Source organism: Oscarella lobularis, chromosome 3 (assembly GCF_947507565.1).
Source record: "Oscarella lobularis chromosome 3, ooOscLobu1.1, whole genome shotgun sequence".
Taxonomy (NCBI): Eukaryota; Metazoa; Porifera; class Homoscleromorpha; order Homosclerophorida; family Oscarellidae; genus Oscarella; species Oscarella lobularis.
The window spans coordinates 2,901,897-2,914,019 of record NC_089177.1 but is presented as its reverse complement, the minus strand read 5'-3'; the positions used below and the strand labels follow the sequence as shown (position 1 = coordinate 2,914,019).

Genomic DNA, 12,123 nt, shown 5'->3' with positions numbered 1-12,123 from the left:
CGAACGACTCCGTCGCCGTGTCGTGGAACCCCGTCGACAATCGAAACGGAATCGTTCTCGGCTATCGTCTCAACGTGACGACGTCGTCATTTAAAATAACCGAAACGACGAGCCGTCAAAATGCCACGGTCTCGTTCGCCGCCGTCGTGTCCCCCTACGCTTCCGTAAACGTCGCACTGGAAGCGTACACGACAGCCGGATACGGACCGGCGTCGACGGCGACGACTCGAACGCCCCAGACAGGTAAAAACAGGCGATAGTCATACGTCGACGCCGCCGTCGACGCCGTATCTGCATGCGTCTGTTTCTAGCTCCGGGCGGACCGCCGACCAATATCGTCGTCGCGGACGAAACGCCGACGTCTTTGACGGTACGATGGGCGCCGCCGTCGCCGTCGAAACGAAACGGTCTCATCGTCGCCTATCGACTGGAAGCCACGTCGGTGAACGATTATAAAACAATCGTCGTTCCCTGGTTCGTTTTGGCCTATCGATTCGACAATCTGCGTCATAGAACCCTTTATCTAATCGACGTATCGGCGGCGACGGCGGGTGGATTCGGTCCGACAGGCTACTACGTGGCAAAAACGAAAAACGGAAGTACGCGAGAACAGACTTCTTTTGTGTGCATGCTTCTATATCGCTCCCGCAGATCCGTCTTGCCCCCGAAACGTCACCGCCCATCCGATATTGAAATCGATAGCCGGTTCGATAGAATTACGTTGGACGTGGACCAACGCCACTTCCGCTACGGATCCGGAGTCGAAACCGACGGGGTTTCTCGTGCGCAGTTCCGCTAGCGGTAGTTGCGTGGGCGCGGTACGATCGTTCGACGTCGATCGTACGGCGACGAATGCAACGCTCGAAGGCCTTCGCCCGTACACCGTCTACAACGTCTGTCTCGTCGCCGTCAACGGAAAATTTCGACGCGTGTGCGCCGAGCGGACGACGAGAACGCACACGACGCGTAAGTGCTTCCCCCTACGCGCGCGGTTCAACTGCACGTATGCATATACAAATGGCTTCCGCGTGCGCGCGATTTTGTAGAATCGGCACCGCCGTCGTCGTTTCGAGTCGTCGAAACGAGTCACGACTTCGTCTCGCTTGCGTGGCGTCCGCCGTCGAGCTGGCCGCCGAGCTGGCCGCCGATCGTTCGCTATGCGATACGATGCGACGGTTGCGCGAACGGCACTCGCTACGTCGTCGAAACGAGTGTTCGTTTCGACGGGCTCGAAGCGAATTCGACGTATGGATTCGCCGTCGCCGCTCTGACCGCCTACGACGAATTGGGAAAGTGGAGCGACGAGATTCGAGCGACGACCGCAAGTACGCACGCATATTTTGTATCGAAAATCACCAAAATAGCCCGAATCGTAATCTATCTAGTTCTGAGCGGTTACTACAAGACGAATAATGCAGGTAAGAGACTCGAATGTCCATATATGGTCGCGGCGAGTGACAGTGGAGCTCGTTAGCATCACTTTGCATGTTCCTTTCAACGCCACGAACACGCCTACCCATTGTTGGCCTTTCTATGAGTGTGTTTGCGTGTGCGTAGGATCAACGCATGTAGTTATCGCCGTCGCGCTATTTGTTCTCGTATGCATCTCAGTAGGAGCGGTAGTATATTGGAAAAGCAGGAAAAGGTATTTGCGGCCGGGGGTACATAGGAAAAGGGTGATTGTCGTACCTTTTTCTAGAAACCGCAAAGCCAGACGGCGCTGTCGCGCAGACGAGGTAAGCATCGTTTTCGAATAATAGTGCGTGCAATTCGTCTTTTTCCAGGAAACTGCGGTCGACGACGCGACGAGACGAACATCTCGAAGGAATTCGATGGAAATCGTTGTCCGCAACGACTCGGACGGCTCGAACTCGGACTCGGAGAGAGAGAATAGCCCTGCGGACGACAATCGCAATCAGATCTATGATCAGATATCCGACTCGGAGAGCGACGCGGAAGCGTTTCCCATAGCGGGGCGCCGCTTCGTCGTCGCCGTCGCTCAAGTGCACGACGCGATTTCCGAACGAATTTCAAAGGAAACTGAAGTCTAAGAAGTTCTTATAGAAATTCTAAGCTATTTTAAGAGACAGATTTTTGTAGAGCGTATTTTCCTTTGAGTGCGTCCCTAGGGCGTGGAAGCCAAACTTTTTTTCGCGTATTTTCGTGTCTGACTTCCTCGAAATGCGGAACTTTTCAAAAGGGGGGCGTGGTCGTCGAATCGCTTCGCAATCGTCGACTGAGCATCGACGATAATCGTCTACGTCGCTCGTCTAACGATTACAAGCTCGCGTGCACTTCGATAAACGGCGTGGAAGCGAAGAAGGTCGGTTACGTGACGGGGAGGGTACGACGCGTTCCCAGAACGAAGGGGAAGCTACGAGGCAAATACAAACGCCCACGAACCTGCACGCGCCGATCACCCACGCGCCGTCCCGGTAGCGGGGAAAATCGTTTCACATCGAACAGCCGACGCTCGGCGACCGCCGCCTCCGTCCCTTTTTATTTTTGGCGTTGGTGCGATTGCGCAGTGACGCGCGAAGCGAGTGGAATGCAGCGCGGTTTGTCGCCTTCGCGTTTCCGACTCGCTGCGTGCGACGCCATTTGAGAGCCAGCCTCGTTCTCTTCCTCGTTCCCAGACAAACCGACCCCCGAAACCAAAATAGATTAGCGAGACAGGCCGTAAGGAGTTTCTCCGTCGCAATAATTCGATCCAGCTGGTTTGGCAAGACGAAATGGCGTGGCGGGCAGGAAGCGTGAGCACCCAATTAGACGCTGTTTACACATGTGGAACCATCCCCATATATGTACACACGCAGAGTTGTCGAAGGGCTTGTACCTACCCATGTTCATTTAATTCGATTTGGGATCGTTGTCAATAATATGACATGACACGTAGTTGCGACAAGGCCGCTAACCAACCTAACGTACGTTTGTCTGAGAAAATCCCGTTTCAGTTTTTCGCCTCGCTCCGTCCCGGTTGCAGCTCGCTCGCACGCCTCCCGAATAGCAATGGCCTACACTGAACGCGAGCCCGTCGGAGGTGTGCCTAACCACCAGGTGAGCTTCCCCCCTCGAGCCGCCCGCCTCCCTACCCTATCGAGCACGTTTTTCTCGCTCGATCGTCGCTGACTCGTTTTCGTCCGACAGGGAACCGTGCATCGACCGCTGCCGCATCGTGCCGCGCTCCCGTTCGCCGCCAACGGTCTCCAACCGTCTCTATTCGATCTCGCCCATCTTCACGGTCTCGATCCCACTCGATTCCCGTCGCACCTTCACAGCGAAATGATGCACTTGCGAGTAGCGGCGATGCGTCAGCTCTATCGCGACGCCGCCTATCATCACTACCATCACCATCCCAATAATCAGGTACGAGGGAAACGGGCGTGGAAAAAAAAGTGGGAGGACGAGAGAGCCCTTGTTCTGCTCGATTGCACCGCTTTCTTTTGACCGTGCTCTACACTTCCTATCGTCGCTTCGCGGTTTCGCGTCGAGGCGCCAGCGACTCTAATTGTCGATTTCACTGCTCCTTTCGGTTTGTACGTGTCACGACGCCCGAAACGGAGATAGCTCTCCCCCCCACCTTTCCACTCCCCCCTTTCTCGAAGAAAAATCACTATACATTGTATGAATCAATGGTCGTTTCATCGGCGCCGGCCGGGGCTGTGCGTCGTCGCAAACGTCGCGCGGAGCACGCGTGGGAATTCCGCGCGGGGTTCCTTTTTTATGCGAAGCGCGCATTTTTTCCCCTTTTTGTCTCCGTTCTCTTTCTACTCCCCGCCCCTCGTGCAAAATCGCGTGGCGACTAGCGCTTTTCTCGATTCTACGTGACGAACTGACTTTCTATTTCAGATGGGCGCGCCCGCCGTAGTCGCCGCCGCCGGCAGATATCCGAGTCTGCCGACAGGAGCTCACTTCGGCGGGTTTCCGTACGGATCCGACATGGGGTGAGACTTAGTTTTAGGAATCGACGTGACACGTCCTTTCTCTTTTCCTCCCTCTCTCTTTCTCTCTCAAACCCTTATCGATCGTACGTATTCAATTGAATTTGCGACAAGGAAGCTAAGGGTCCCCTATCTCCTTTCCCCCCCGTTTCGACAAAAACGCTATAATAACACGTCTAAATGGGCGAGGTATTTTTTTCGTCGTACATGTGGGACAAAGGTTTCCAGTCAAAATTTGCGGCAGACTAACAGCTCCAGACGGGGGGCGTTTCGCGCATTCGAAAACCTTCGCGTAACGAGGTTCCTGGCTCTTTCCGGATCGAGAACGACACGTTTTCGCCGAAAAAGTGTCCCTCGTCACTTTCGGATAACGAAAAGGCGCGATAGGGAGATAGGAGGGAGGGGAAGGGAGAGAGAGAGAGAAAGAAACAACGTGGCACGCACATGCCAAATTAATATAGCGGGGAGGGCGACAGGTGAAATCTGCGACAGCAGGACGACACCTGTTGCCGCTTCGGAACGAATGTCGTAAAAGGTCACTAACACTTTTTTCACTATCTCGCCTTTCCTAGACTCCTACCTCCGCCCCCGGACAAACCGTCGTTGAAGCGAGCGCGCGAGTCGACGCAGCCGCTGCGCGATTGGCTGTGCGAACACAAGGACAATCCGTATCCGAGCAAGGCGGAAAAGATCATGCTCGCCGTCATGACCAAGTTGACGCTCACGCAAGTGTCCATGTGGTTCGCGAACGCTCGACGTCGCATCAAGAAGCTCGGCATGAAAGTCTGGTCCAAAGGCCGATGCGACGACGACGACATTCCGTTCTTGCACACCAATCGGGGCGATCCGGCGACGACGACGACGACGGCGGCGACTACAAGTGCCGTAGCGTCGGCAACGTCTGCGAATCCATCGAGGGCTAATCGCGATGATGGCAACGTAGATGAAGAGTATGATGATGGAGATGATGACGATGACGATGCCACAGATAGAGGCAAGTTTCTTGCACACGCGATGTATTATACCGTAACAAAGTATTCCAGCTGATGATGATGTTAATGATGGCAATCGCGCTTCCCCTCAAGTTCGAACGAATGATGACAGATCGAACAGTGGTGGCGGTGACGGCGGCGGCAGTCGTTCTGGTGGTGGCGACAACGAAATAGAAAACGAGCGAGTTGCTCTGCCGGCTGTGAGCGACGACCGAATTGCCGACGATTCTCCGGCAAGCGAAAGGAATAATCGTCATCCGGGCATTGATGGTGGATCCGAACGGCCGATTCTTCCGTCAGTCGCGCGAAGAACGGTTGCAGGCGCGAGCACGTCGACGACTACGACGTCGCGCGCTCATCATCCGATCAGTTGGCCGGGTATGGCGCCGTTTCTCGGCTTGCCGCCATCGCCGCTCTTTGCACCGAACCCGTACGGTCTCATCGACCCGACGTGGCCCTATCCGTCGCCGTATGGAGCGTCGATGATGTCGCCGCACGGACTTCTGCCTGCACTTGCCGCCGCCGGCGCCGAGACGATGCCGAGTAACTAAATGTATCCGGGAAAATGAAATAGCGTGTTGAGTTCCCGGTTGTAGATTCGCGGTGCGACGAATCGAAGCGGTCGTCTGGGGCAAAGCCTTCGGCGTCTGGAGCGTCTCGGCGAAAGCGATCGACACCGCCGCCGCTGCTGAACGACGAAGGCAGCAGTTCGACTAAGAGATCGCGACAGTGAGAGATAACTTGATGGGCTTATAACTTGATCTGTACCGTTTTTTTCCCCCTCTCAGTTCGTCCGTGGAAGACGATCGGCAGGCACTGGATGCTGCACTCGTTCTCTCGACCATGAGTAAAATAAAGAACAAGGACTGAGGATGGCACTCTATACATACGTATTTCAAAAAAATTTTCTGGTAATTGCAGACCTCAAATTTTCATTTTCACCTGTAGCAATAATACCAATAATACCGCCACCTAAGTACATTGTCAATGTTGTAATTTTACTTTTGCGCTATTCCTTCTGAATTCGAAGTTTTCTTAGCGCGGAAATTGCTTCGACAGAAACGGTAAGACAACCTGTTACCAGATTGGGCTCGGAAATGTCGTGTACTACAAGACAAGCATTTGGTTACACGAGTAGACAACATGGTACATATTCGCACACCGTCTATATCGACTGCTTCAAGATCGCGACCATCTTTTAGTACCTTGAAGAATGCGGAAATAAATAACCCAGACCGGCGTGCGGGCGTGCGTGCGTGCGTACGTGTAGGTCTACCACTAATGGGGGGGAGGGCCAAGGTCAAGACAACTCCATTTATGAACAACCACTCTGCGTAAACACGACCCCCAATAAACCGCACGCGAAGTCTGTGAGGAAGCCAGCTATGATAATATGAACAGCAGCAGCGTAAATAGTTCCGCGACCCCCGGTGCAAGGAAAGTGTTCAATTCAATTTGTCTAGTTTATGTCTCTCATCCTAAAGGTCACGGCACGCGGCGGGACACAGAAGGAATTCAATAATACGACGCTCGAGGGGGCCCCGGGAAGAGACAGGCAGACAGACGCACCTGGAACAAGTCGACGTGCGCACTGCCAACGTCAACACACTCGCTGTTTTGATCGTCCTCGGCGGGCGGTTCGCTTACAATAGTGAATGGAATCCTGAACAGAAATCTCGTCCTGAATGCAGTGACCATGTTTTTCCGTATGTCGTTCACCTCCCGGCGGACGGATGCGTCGTCTGCATCCATGCCACTAATTCGTCTCGATAGTTGAATTGCGGATCGTCAAGCCTAAATACTGTACGAGAGAGAGAGAGCGCGACGCAGATTTAGGTTTCTGCCAATAAGGAGGACATAAGTGATATTGTACTTCGTCTGAAATTGAATGACATGGGTACGCCGGCGGCTCGTTTTGGCAGGGAAAACGGCGTTTCGAGAAGCTCCGGATCGCAGTTGAGAAACTTGTACTCGACGAAGAGCTGTTTGATTGAGTCGTCGTCGAGAAAAGGAGCGTCGTCATTGAGAGTCAACGCGACGACTTCGACGGATATAACGTCGTCGTTCTACGCGAAGAGCGTTGAGATTGCCGCGCGCGCGCGTATATGTATGTATGTTCTTAGCGCGTACGGCGTGCTTTTGCCGCTGTGCCGTTGGACTTGGCGAAACGACCAGATCGTCCTCGTCGCTGATCACTTCCGCATCGCCACCAGCCGCGACGGCTTCGTCGTCGATGTCGTTTTCTTTATCTTAACAAAGGAGCAATTGATAGAAACATCTTTTTTTAGAGAAACCAATTAATCGCGACGGACCGGCTTCGTCTGGCACAGGAGATGAAATCAAAGAATGACATTCATCTGCATTCGTTACAACGACGGCCACATCCTGCCTTCCCGTCACCAGATCGTCATCGTCGTGATTATTATCCTCATCGTCGGTATTTTCCTCAGCGGGACTCTGCAAGTATAGGACACTTTCCAATGTCTCTGAACGAAAGAGTCTGACTATACCTGAGGCGAAGCAGATAGATGACGATTTTCATTGTCTGTCTCTGATATCGTCTCTTTATCGATCACGTCGCGACCGTCCTCGCCGGCGGACACTTGGCTGCTAACAACGTCGTCACCATCAGGATCCTCATCATCATTAGCCGGAAACAAAAGACCGCAGACCCGATACGGTCTGTTCCACTTGACCTTCATTTCAATCATACCACTAGACGGCATTTCGACGACCTTGAAAGGAGAACGACTAGACTTCGTCGAAAAGACGTGCACCGCGCGCAAGACCTTTCTCAATTCGAACGTTCCGCTGATGTCGTTGTCGCGGGCGAGCGAAAGCAGTGGTATCGACGCCGTGCCGACGTGAGCGGAACTGTCATCGACGAGATCGTCGAAGACGTAAACGTCTAGACCCTAGAAGAAAAAAAAGAAATTATCGAGAATCGACGACGCTTTTCCTTTCTTTTTGTCGTGCCTGCGTTTTGAGATGCGAATCCAATTCGGCGTTCATCAGCACCGGATAGACTCGCGTGTCGTCGAACGCGGGCGAGACGGACGGCGCGGCGACGGTCGTGTCGTGATCGGCAAAATCGTAGAACTTGTAGACGACGTAGGCGGCGGGTGCGACTCCTAAGAAAAAAGAGAAAGATTCGGCGTGGTCGAACGATGCGAACCGCGCGCGTGCCTTCGCGACTCGACGCCAAACCCGTGCATCGAACGACGGTCACAGACAATTCGTTGTAGTCTTCTCGCAGGTGATCGACGCGCGCGGGAACGAGGGTCGTCTCGGGCAGCGGCGTTTCTCTCGGCTTCGTGCCGTCTGATACGATGTAGCCGAGAGCCTTCGTTCTCTCCTACGAAAAAGAAATCTCTTCGATGCCACATATATACAGTATACATTTTTTTTGATACTTTGAAAAGACGCAGAGCTTGATCCATTGGTACTCGCAGGCGAATCCAATAGTCTATAGATCCGAAGTTGGATCCGTTCATTTCGCCGTAGACGCCTTAGAGAAAGAGTCAGTCCTAGAGAGGTTATATACGTATACCTAATAAACGTTCGACTTGCCTGTCAGCTGAACTTGACCGTAGACGCGTCCGCCGGCAGATTCCAGGAGATCCTGAAAACGAATTTGGCCCGCTGCAAGCGTTTCGTACTCGGTGCCGACCCCGCGGTGCACTTCAAGCGTCGACGACTCCTTTGGAGGATAAAAACGAAACGTTGCAATGAATGAATGAAAGAGACGAAGCCGCGGTTCTACCCTTTGTAGATAATGAAGAAAGAAGTCGTCTACTTGAACGACGTACTGAGCAGTGAAGTCGTACTTGGGGCTAGAGTGGAAAAGCAGTAGTGCACGTCGGTGGGGCAATGCTATTCGTCTTTTTCTTTCTTACTTTACGCCTTGAATGACAGGAGAAAATTGCAGATCGAAATCGTAGAATCCAAACGAGACGACCGTTGCCACGTCCGAAGGATCTTCGAATTGACTGATTGCATCGTCGGACATGAGCAGCTATAGGCAGCAAAAAAATAGAAAACCAAAGAAAGTTTCAAAAAGAAAAGTGGCTGACGTGTCCAACGTTGATCTCCAGCAGATTCTGGTCGCGTTCCAAAGCAACGGTTCCCTCCAAATCCAAATCATCCGCCTCGAAAGACAAAAAACACGTCACGAGCTCACACGGAGAGCATAACGTGCTCACCTCTTCCCTGGCGGTTCTCTCGATTCGATACTGCCTAGTCCCATAAGCGATGTCGTGCAACTGACCTTCGAGTTTCTATTATAAATGACATCATAAAATCGTCTCTTCCCCCGTTATGGCTTGTCAAGCGACCTTGATCCGAGCCGCTTTGACGTCGACCATCTGGGCGTACTCTTTCAAACGAGCGTCGCAATCCCGCTGCACATTTTCCATTCGCCGCACTAGGGTATCGACCTAAAAGGAAACGCAGCTTCATTCATAGGTACGACTTCGTTGTGTCGTGCCTACTTCCGCCGTGTAATCCTTGTTAATTTTGTGCTGAATCGAAAGCAGTCGTCTCGTCTTGTCCAACTCGCCGACGGTTTCGGCGTGGTTACATCTCAGCTCGGCCAGATCTCGCCTCAGCTGGTCTAAAAAACGAAAACGGTTGAGCTCTTATCTCTGTCGTATACGCGACACCTTTTCCCGCATCGACGCTATCGTCCAGTTTCTCCAAGAAGTCGAAAGACGATTGCCCTTTCTCTTTGCGCGTCTAAAATTGCTCCGTAAATTAAAAATAAACAAATGCGACGCTTCTATATCCCCACTTTGATCAAGACTAACGCCTCCTCGATTTCTCGCACGTTGACGGCGCTTTCTTTCGTGAAAAATTTCATTTTCTCGGAAAGCTCGTCGTGTTCCTGTTTCGTTTGATAGTACAGGAGATTTCGCTGTCTCAATTCGGACTCCAAATTCGACTTCACTCCTAAATGTGATCACCTCTTTGAACGATGCGATATCGAAAGGGTTTTTGCACGTTGTCACCTCGTTCTTCGTCGAGCAAATCCAAAACGTGATTTTTCTCCTGTAAATCGGTCTTGTGGGACGCTTCGAGTTGCTCGATACGCGTCTGAGAAAATTCGTGCTCTAGTCTCGTCAAATGGAATAAGTTCATTTATTTACCTGAAGAATAAGCATTTGCTCTTTGTGTTGTCTTTCTCTTTCTGCGTCGAATGCACTGCACCACACCCACGCATTTTTTTATTTCTTAGAAATAGACACCAATATACCTCTTGATCAGCTTCTCGTTCGTTTGCTTGAGTAGCTGCTTTTCCGAGCGAAGATCTGCTATTATGTCGTGAAGCTGAATAAGCAATACTTAGACGGATAAATAGTATTTTTCGATTCTCTCCCACATCGGCTATCTGCTGCTCCGTGGCCGTTCCACTTCGCAACTGAGTTTGCAGCGCAACATTACGAGCCTTTTCCTAAGACAAGCCGTCATCAAAATCGCAGTCAGACAGAAGATGGGCCGGAAACCAACATCTTCCAGCTGTCTATTGAGCTCTTCAAGTTGTTCCAGTAATTTTGCATGGCTTGCCTTCACTGAATTCATATTCTGACGTAGTGCGTATAGTAAAGAATTAGACAGTTTTAAAGCAAAGAATAGCAGACCTTCTCAAGAGAGAGATACTGAGCCTGCAGAGAGTCAAATTTAGCTGAGCGATCCTTGACTTCCCTTTGCAAACGAATCAATCCGACGTCTTCTTGAATATTAGATCTAATAAAAATTCGCTATTCGCCGTGAATGCTCTAATTCATTCTTGATTTTACCGCTGGGACATTGACAGCTGTTCCTTGTATTTCAGTATTTCTCTTTCGTGTCTAATTTCCATGTCTTGAATCTACGGGACCGTCTAGCTATTCTAGTTTTTTTTCTTTTCAATCGATTTCTATACGTATTCTGCACTTCGTGCGCCTTCGTCTTCCAAAATCTGAATGTGCTCCTGTAATTCGCCAATGATAGCTTCCCTAGTCACAAACGCAGATACATGCACATCTTTCTCTAATCAAACACTTCACGCACAGTTCTGATTTTTCCTTCCTTGCTTCCTCCAGCAAACTATGCCCATACCTACAGAAGTCCTCACAAGTAACGTCTCCGTTCAACCATAACAGCGTACAAACCGAGGAGGAAACTGCCCTCCAGAACTAGATCTCCTACAATACCCATTCAGCAACCCACAGGAAGGGGGCAATATTGTGAACACCCTACCTAGGAGTGGATGGCTGCGGAAGTGGGCGAGATAGCTGAGAAGGTGGAGGTTTCGCACTAAGCCCCTTATGTAATAAAGCAACCGGTCTTTGAAGAGAAACACCAAGCGCGCTTCTTTCTGTACCGTGCTGATTCTAGGCTTCACGTGATCGAATGCCGTTCTGCGTTTTCCTGACTGGGACATCAGCTGTTGCTTGGTCAGAGTGAGCTAGAGTAGGAAATAAAATACGATGCTCTCTCTTCTAAAGCCCATCTTACTTTGTCTTTCAGCGCGTCTCGATCTTTGACTAATTTGCGTATCTGAGATTGCAGATCCTCGATCAAGTCCTTCATCTCTGGATCGTACTTTGTTACTGAACATATGCGAAATTAGCTGGCCACGAAAAAAACGCCGTCAAATCCACGTACACACGTGACCACCACCAGCAGCTCGTCTCCTCTCTTCCTCCTTCTTATCTGCAGTCAAACGCAGCAGCTTGGTCGCCATTCTAAAAAGTTAATTAATTAATTAAATTAAAAATTAGATGAACGAATTTTATGATCGAGTCACCTTTTCATTTTCTCTTCTTGATTTCGTTCCTTCTTCTTCAGAATCTTATGAAATTTCGCATTGCGTCAAATGTCGGTGTGCGAGTAAAAAAACTCCTGTGTACCAGGTGCTCTTCGTAGAGCCGAATGTGCTTGTCTTCCAGCTCATCGCGAGACAATCGAGCAATCGTTCGCCGCTCTTCCACCTCCGATCGTCCCGCGCCGACGCGAAAATCGAACGCTGCAAGACGAAAACGCGATCAGACGACGATTCTCGACGTTTACGAGGTTCCCACCGTAATCGTCCACCTTCGGACGATTTCCTCTCGCAACGGTCGCACTCATTTCAGCTTACAGACGGCGGATAGCATTTTTTTCTTTCAAAAGTCGACGCTACGCCTCGCGCGCTAGGAGAACGCGAAGCA

The 12,123-nt window shown here is 51.2% G+C and overlaps 3 protein-coding genes across 4 annotated transcripts; 2 read left to right on the top strand and 1 right to left on the bottom strand.

The window, feature by feature from the left end:
• LOC136184985 (protein sidekick-1-like) lies at window positions 1–2,199 on the top strand (the record flags this gene model as incomplete). Its single annotated transcript, XM_065972013.1, is given in 8 exon segments — window positions 1–243; window positions 312–599; window positions 652–966; window positions 1,047–1,325; window positions 1,386–1,418; window positions 1,558–1,645; window positions 1,700–1,736; window positions 1,785–2,199. Coding segments are annotated over 8 exon segments (1,550 nt in total), but the record flags the coding sequence as incomplete, so codon positions are not given.
• Window positions 2,200–2,248: 49 nt separating this feature from the next.
• On the top strand, window positions 2,249–5,912 carry LOC136184987 (iroquois-class homeodomain protein irx-3-like). Of its 2 annotated transcripts, XM_065972017.1 has the most exons (8): window positions 2,249–2,323; window positions 2,955–3,057; window positions 3,148–3,366; window positions 3,850–3,944; window positions 4,514–4,935; window positions 4,985–5,476; window positions 5,530–5,662; window positions 5,722–5,912. In XM_065972017.1, the coding sequence occupies exons 2-8, from the start codon at window positions 3,010–3,012 to the stop codon at window positions 5,801–5,803; spliced, it is 1,491 nt and encodes a 496-aa protein (XP_065828089.1). In that variant the 5' UTR covers window positions 2,249–2,323; window positions 2,955–3,009; the 3' UTR covers window positions 5,804–5,912. The 2 variants fall into 2 exon arrangements, with proteins under 2 accessions (XP_065828089.1, XP_065828088.1); XM_065972016.1 differs by lacking the exon at window positions 2,249–2,323 and having other exon boundaries at window positions 2,396–3,057.
• Window positions 5,689–12,100, bottom strand: LOC136184983 (protein fantom-like). The gene is made up of 39 exons (XM_065972010.1): window positions 11,995–12,100; window positions 11,824–11,939; window positions 11,721–11,764; window positions 11,579–11,658; window positions 11,429–11,523; window positions 11,295–11,378; window positions 11,171–11,235; window positions 11,083–11,115; window positions 10,982–11,029; window positions 10,854–10,926; window positions 10,729–10,799; window positions 10,570–10,675; window positions 10,439–10,513; window positions 10,311–10,382; window positions 10,185–10,258; window positions 10,078–10,132; window positions 9,940–10,024; window positions 9,723–9,880; window positions 9,595–9,667; window positions 9,424–9,545; window positions 9,268–9,369; window positions 9,136–9,210; window positions 9,007–9,081; window positions 8,830–8,948; window positions 8,697–8,766; window positions 8,504–8,633; window positions 8,347–8,441; window positions 8,120–8,288; window positions 7,910–8,064; window positions 7,723–7,848; window positions 7,444–7,668; window positions 7,246–7,390; window positions 7,064–7,182; window positions 6,807–6,999; window positions 6,653–6,734; window positions 6,503–6,596; window positions 6,096–6,138; window positions 5,936–6,040; window positions 5,689–5,875 (listed from the first exon to the last, which is right to left on the bottom strand). Exons 1-38 carry the CDS (start codon window positions 12,041–12,043, stop codon window positions 5,943–5,945), a joined length of 3,693 nt encoding a protein of 1,230 aa, XP_065828082.1. The 5' UTR covers window positions 12,044–12,100; the 3' UTR covers window positions 5,689–5,875; window positions 5,936–5,942.
• Between the last annotated feature and the right edge of the window lie 23 nt (window positions 12,101–12,123).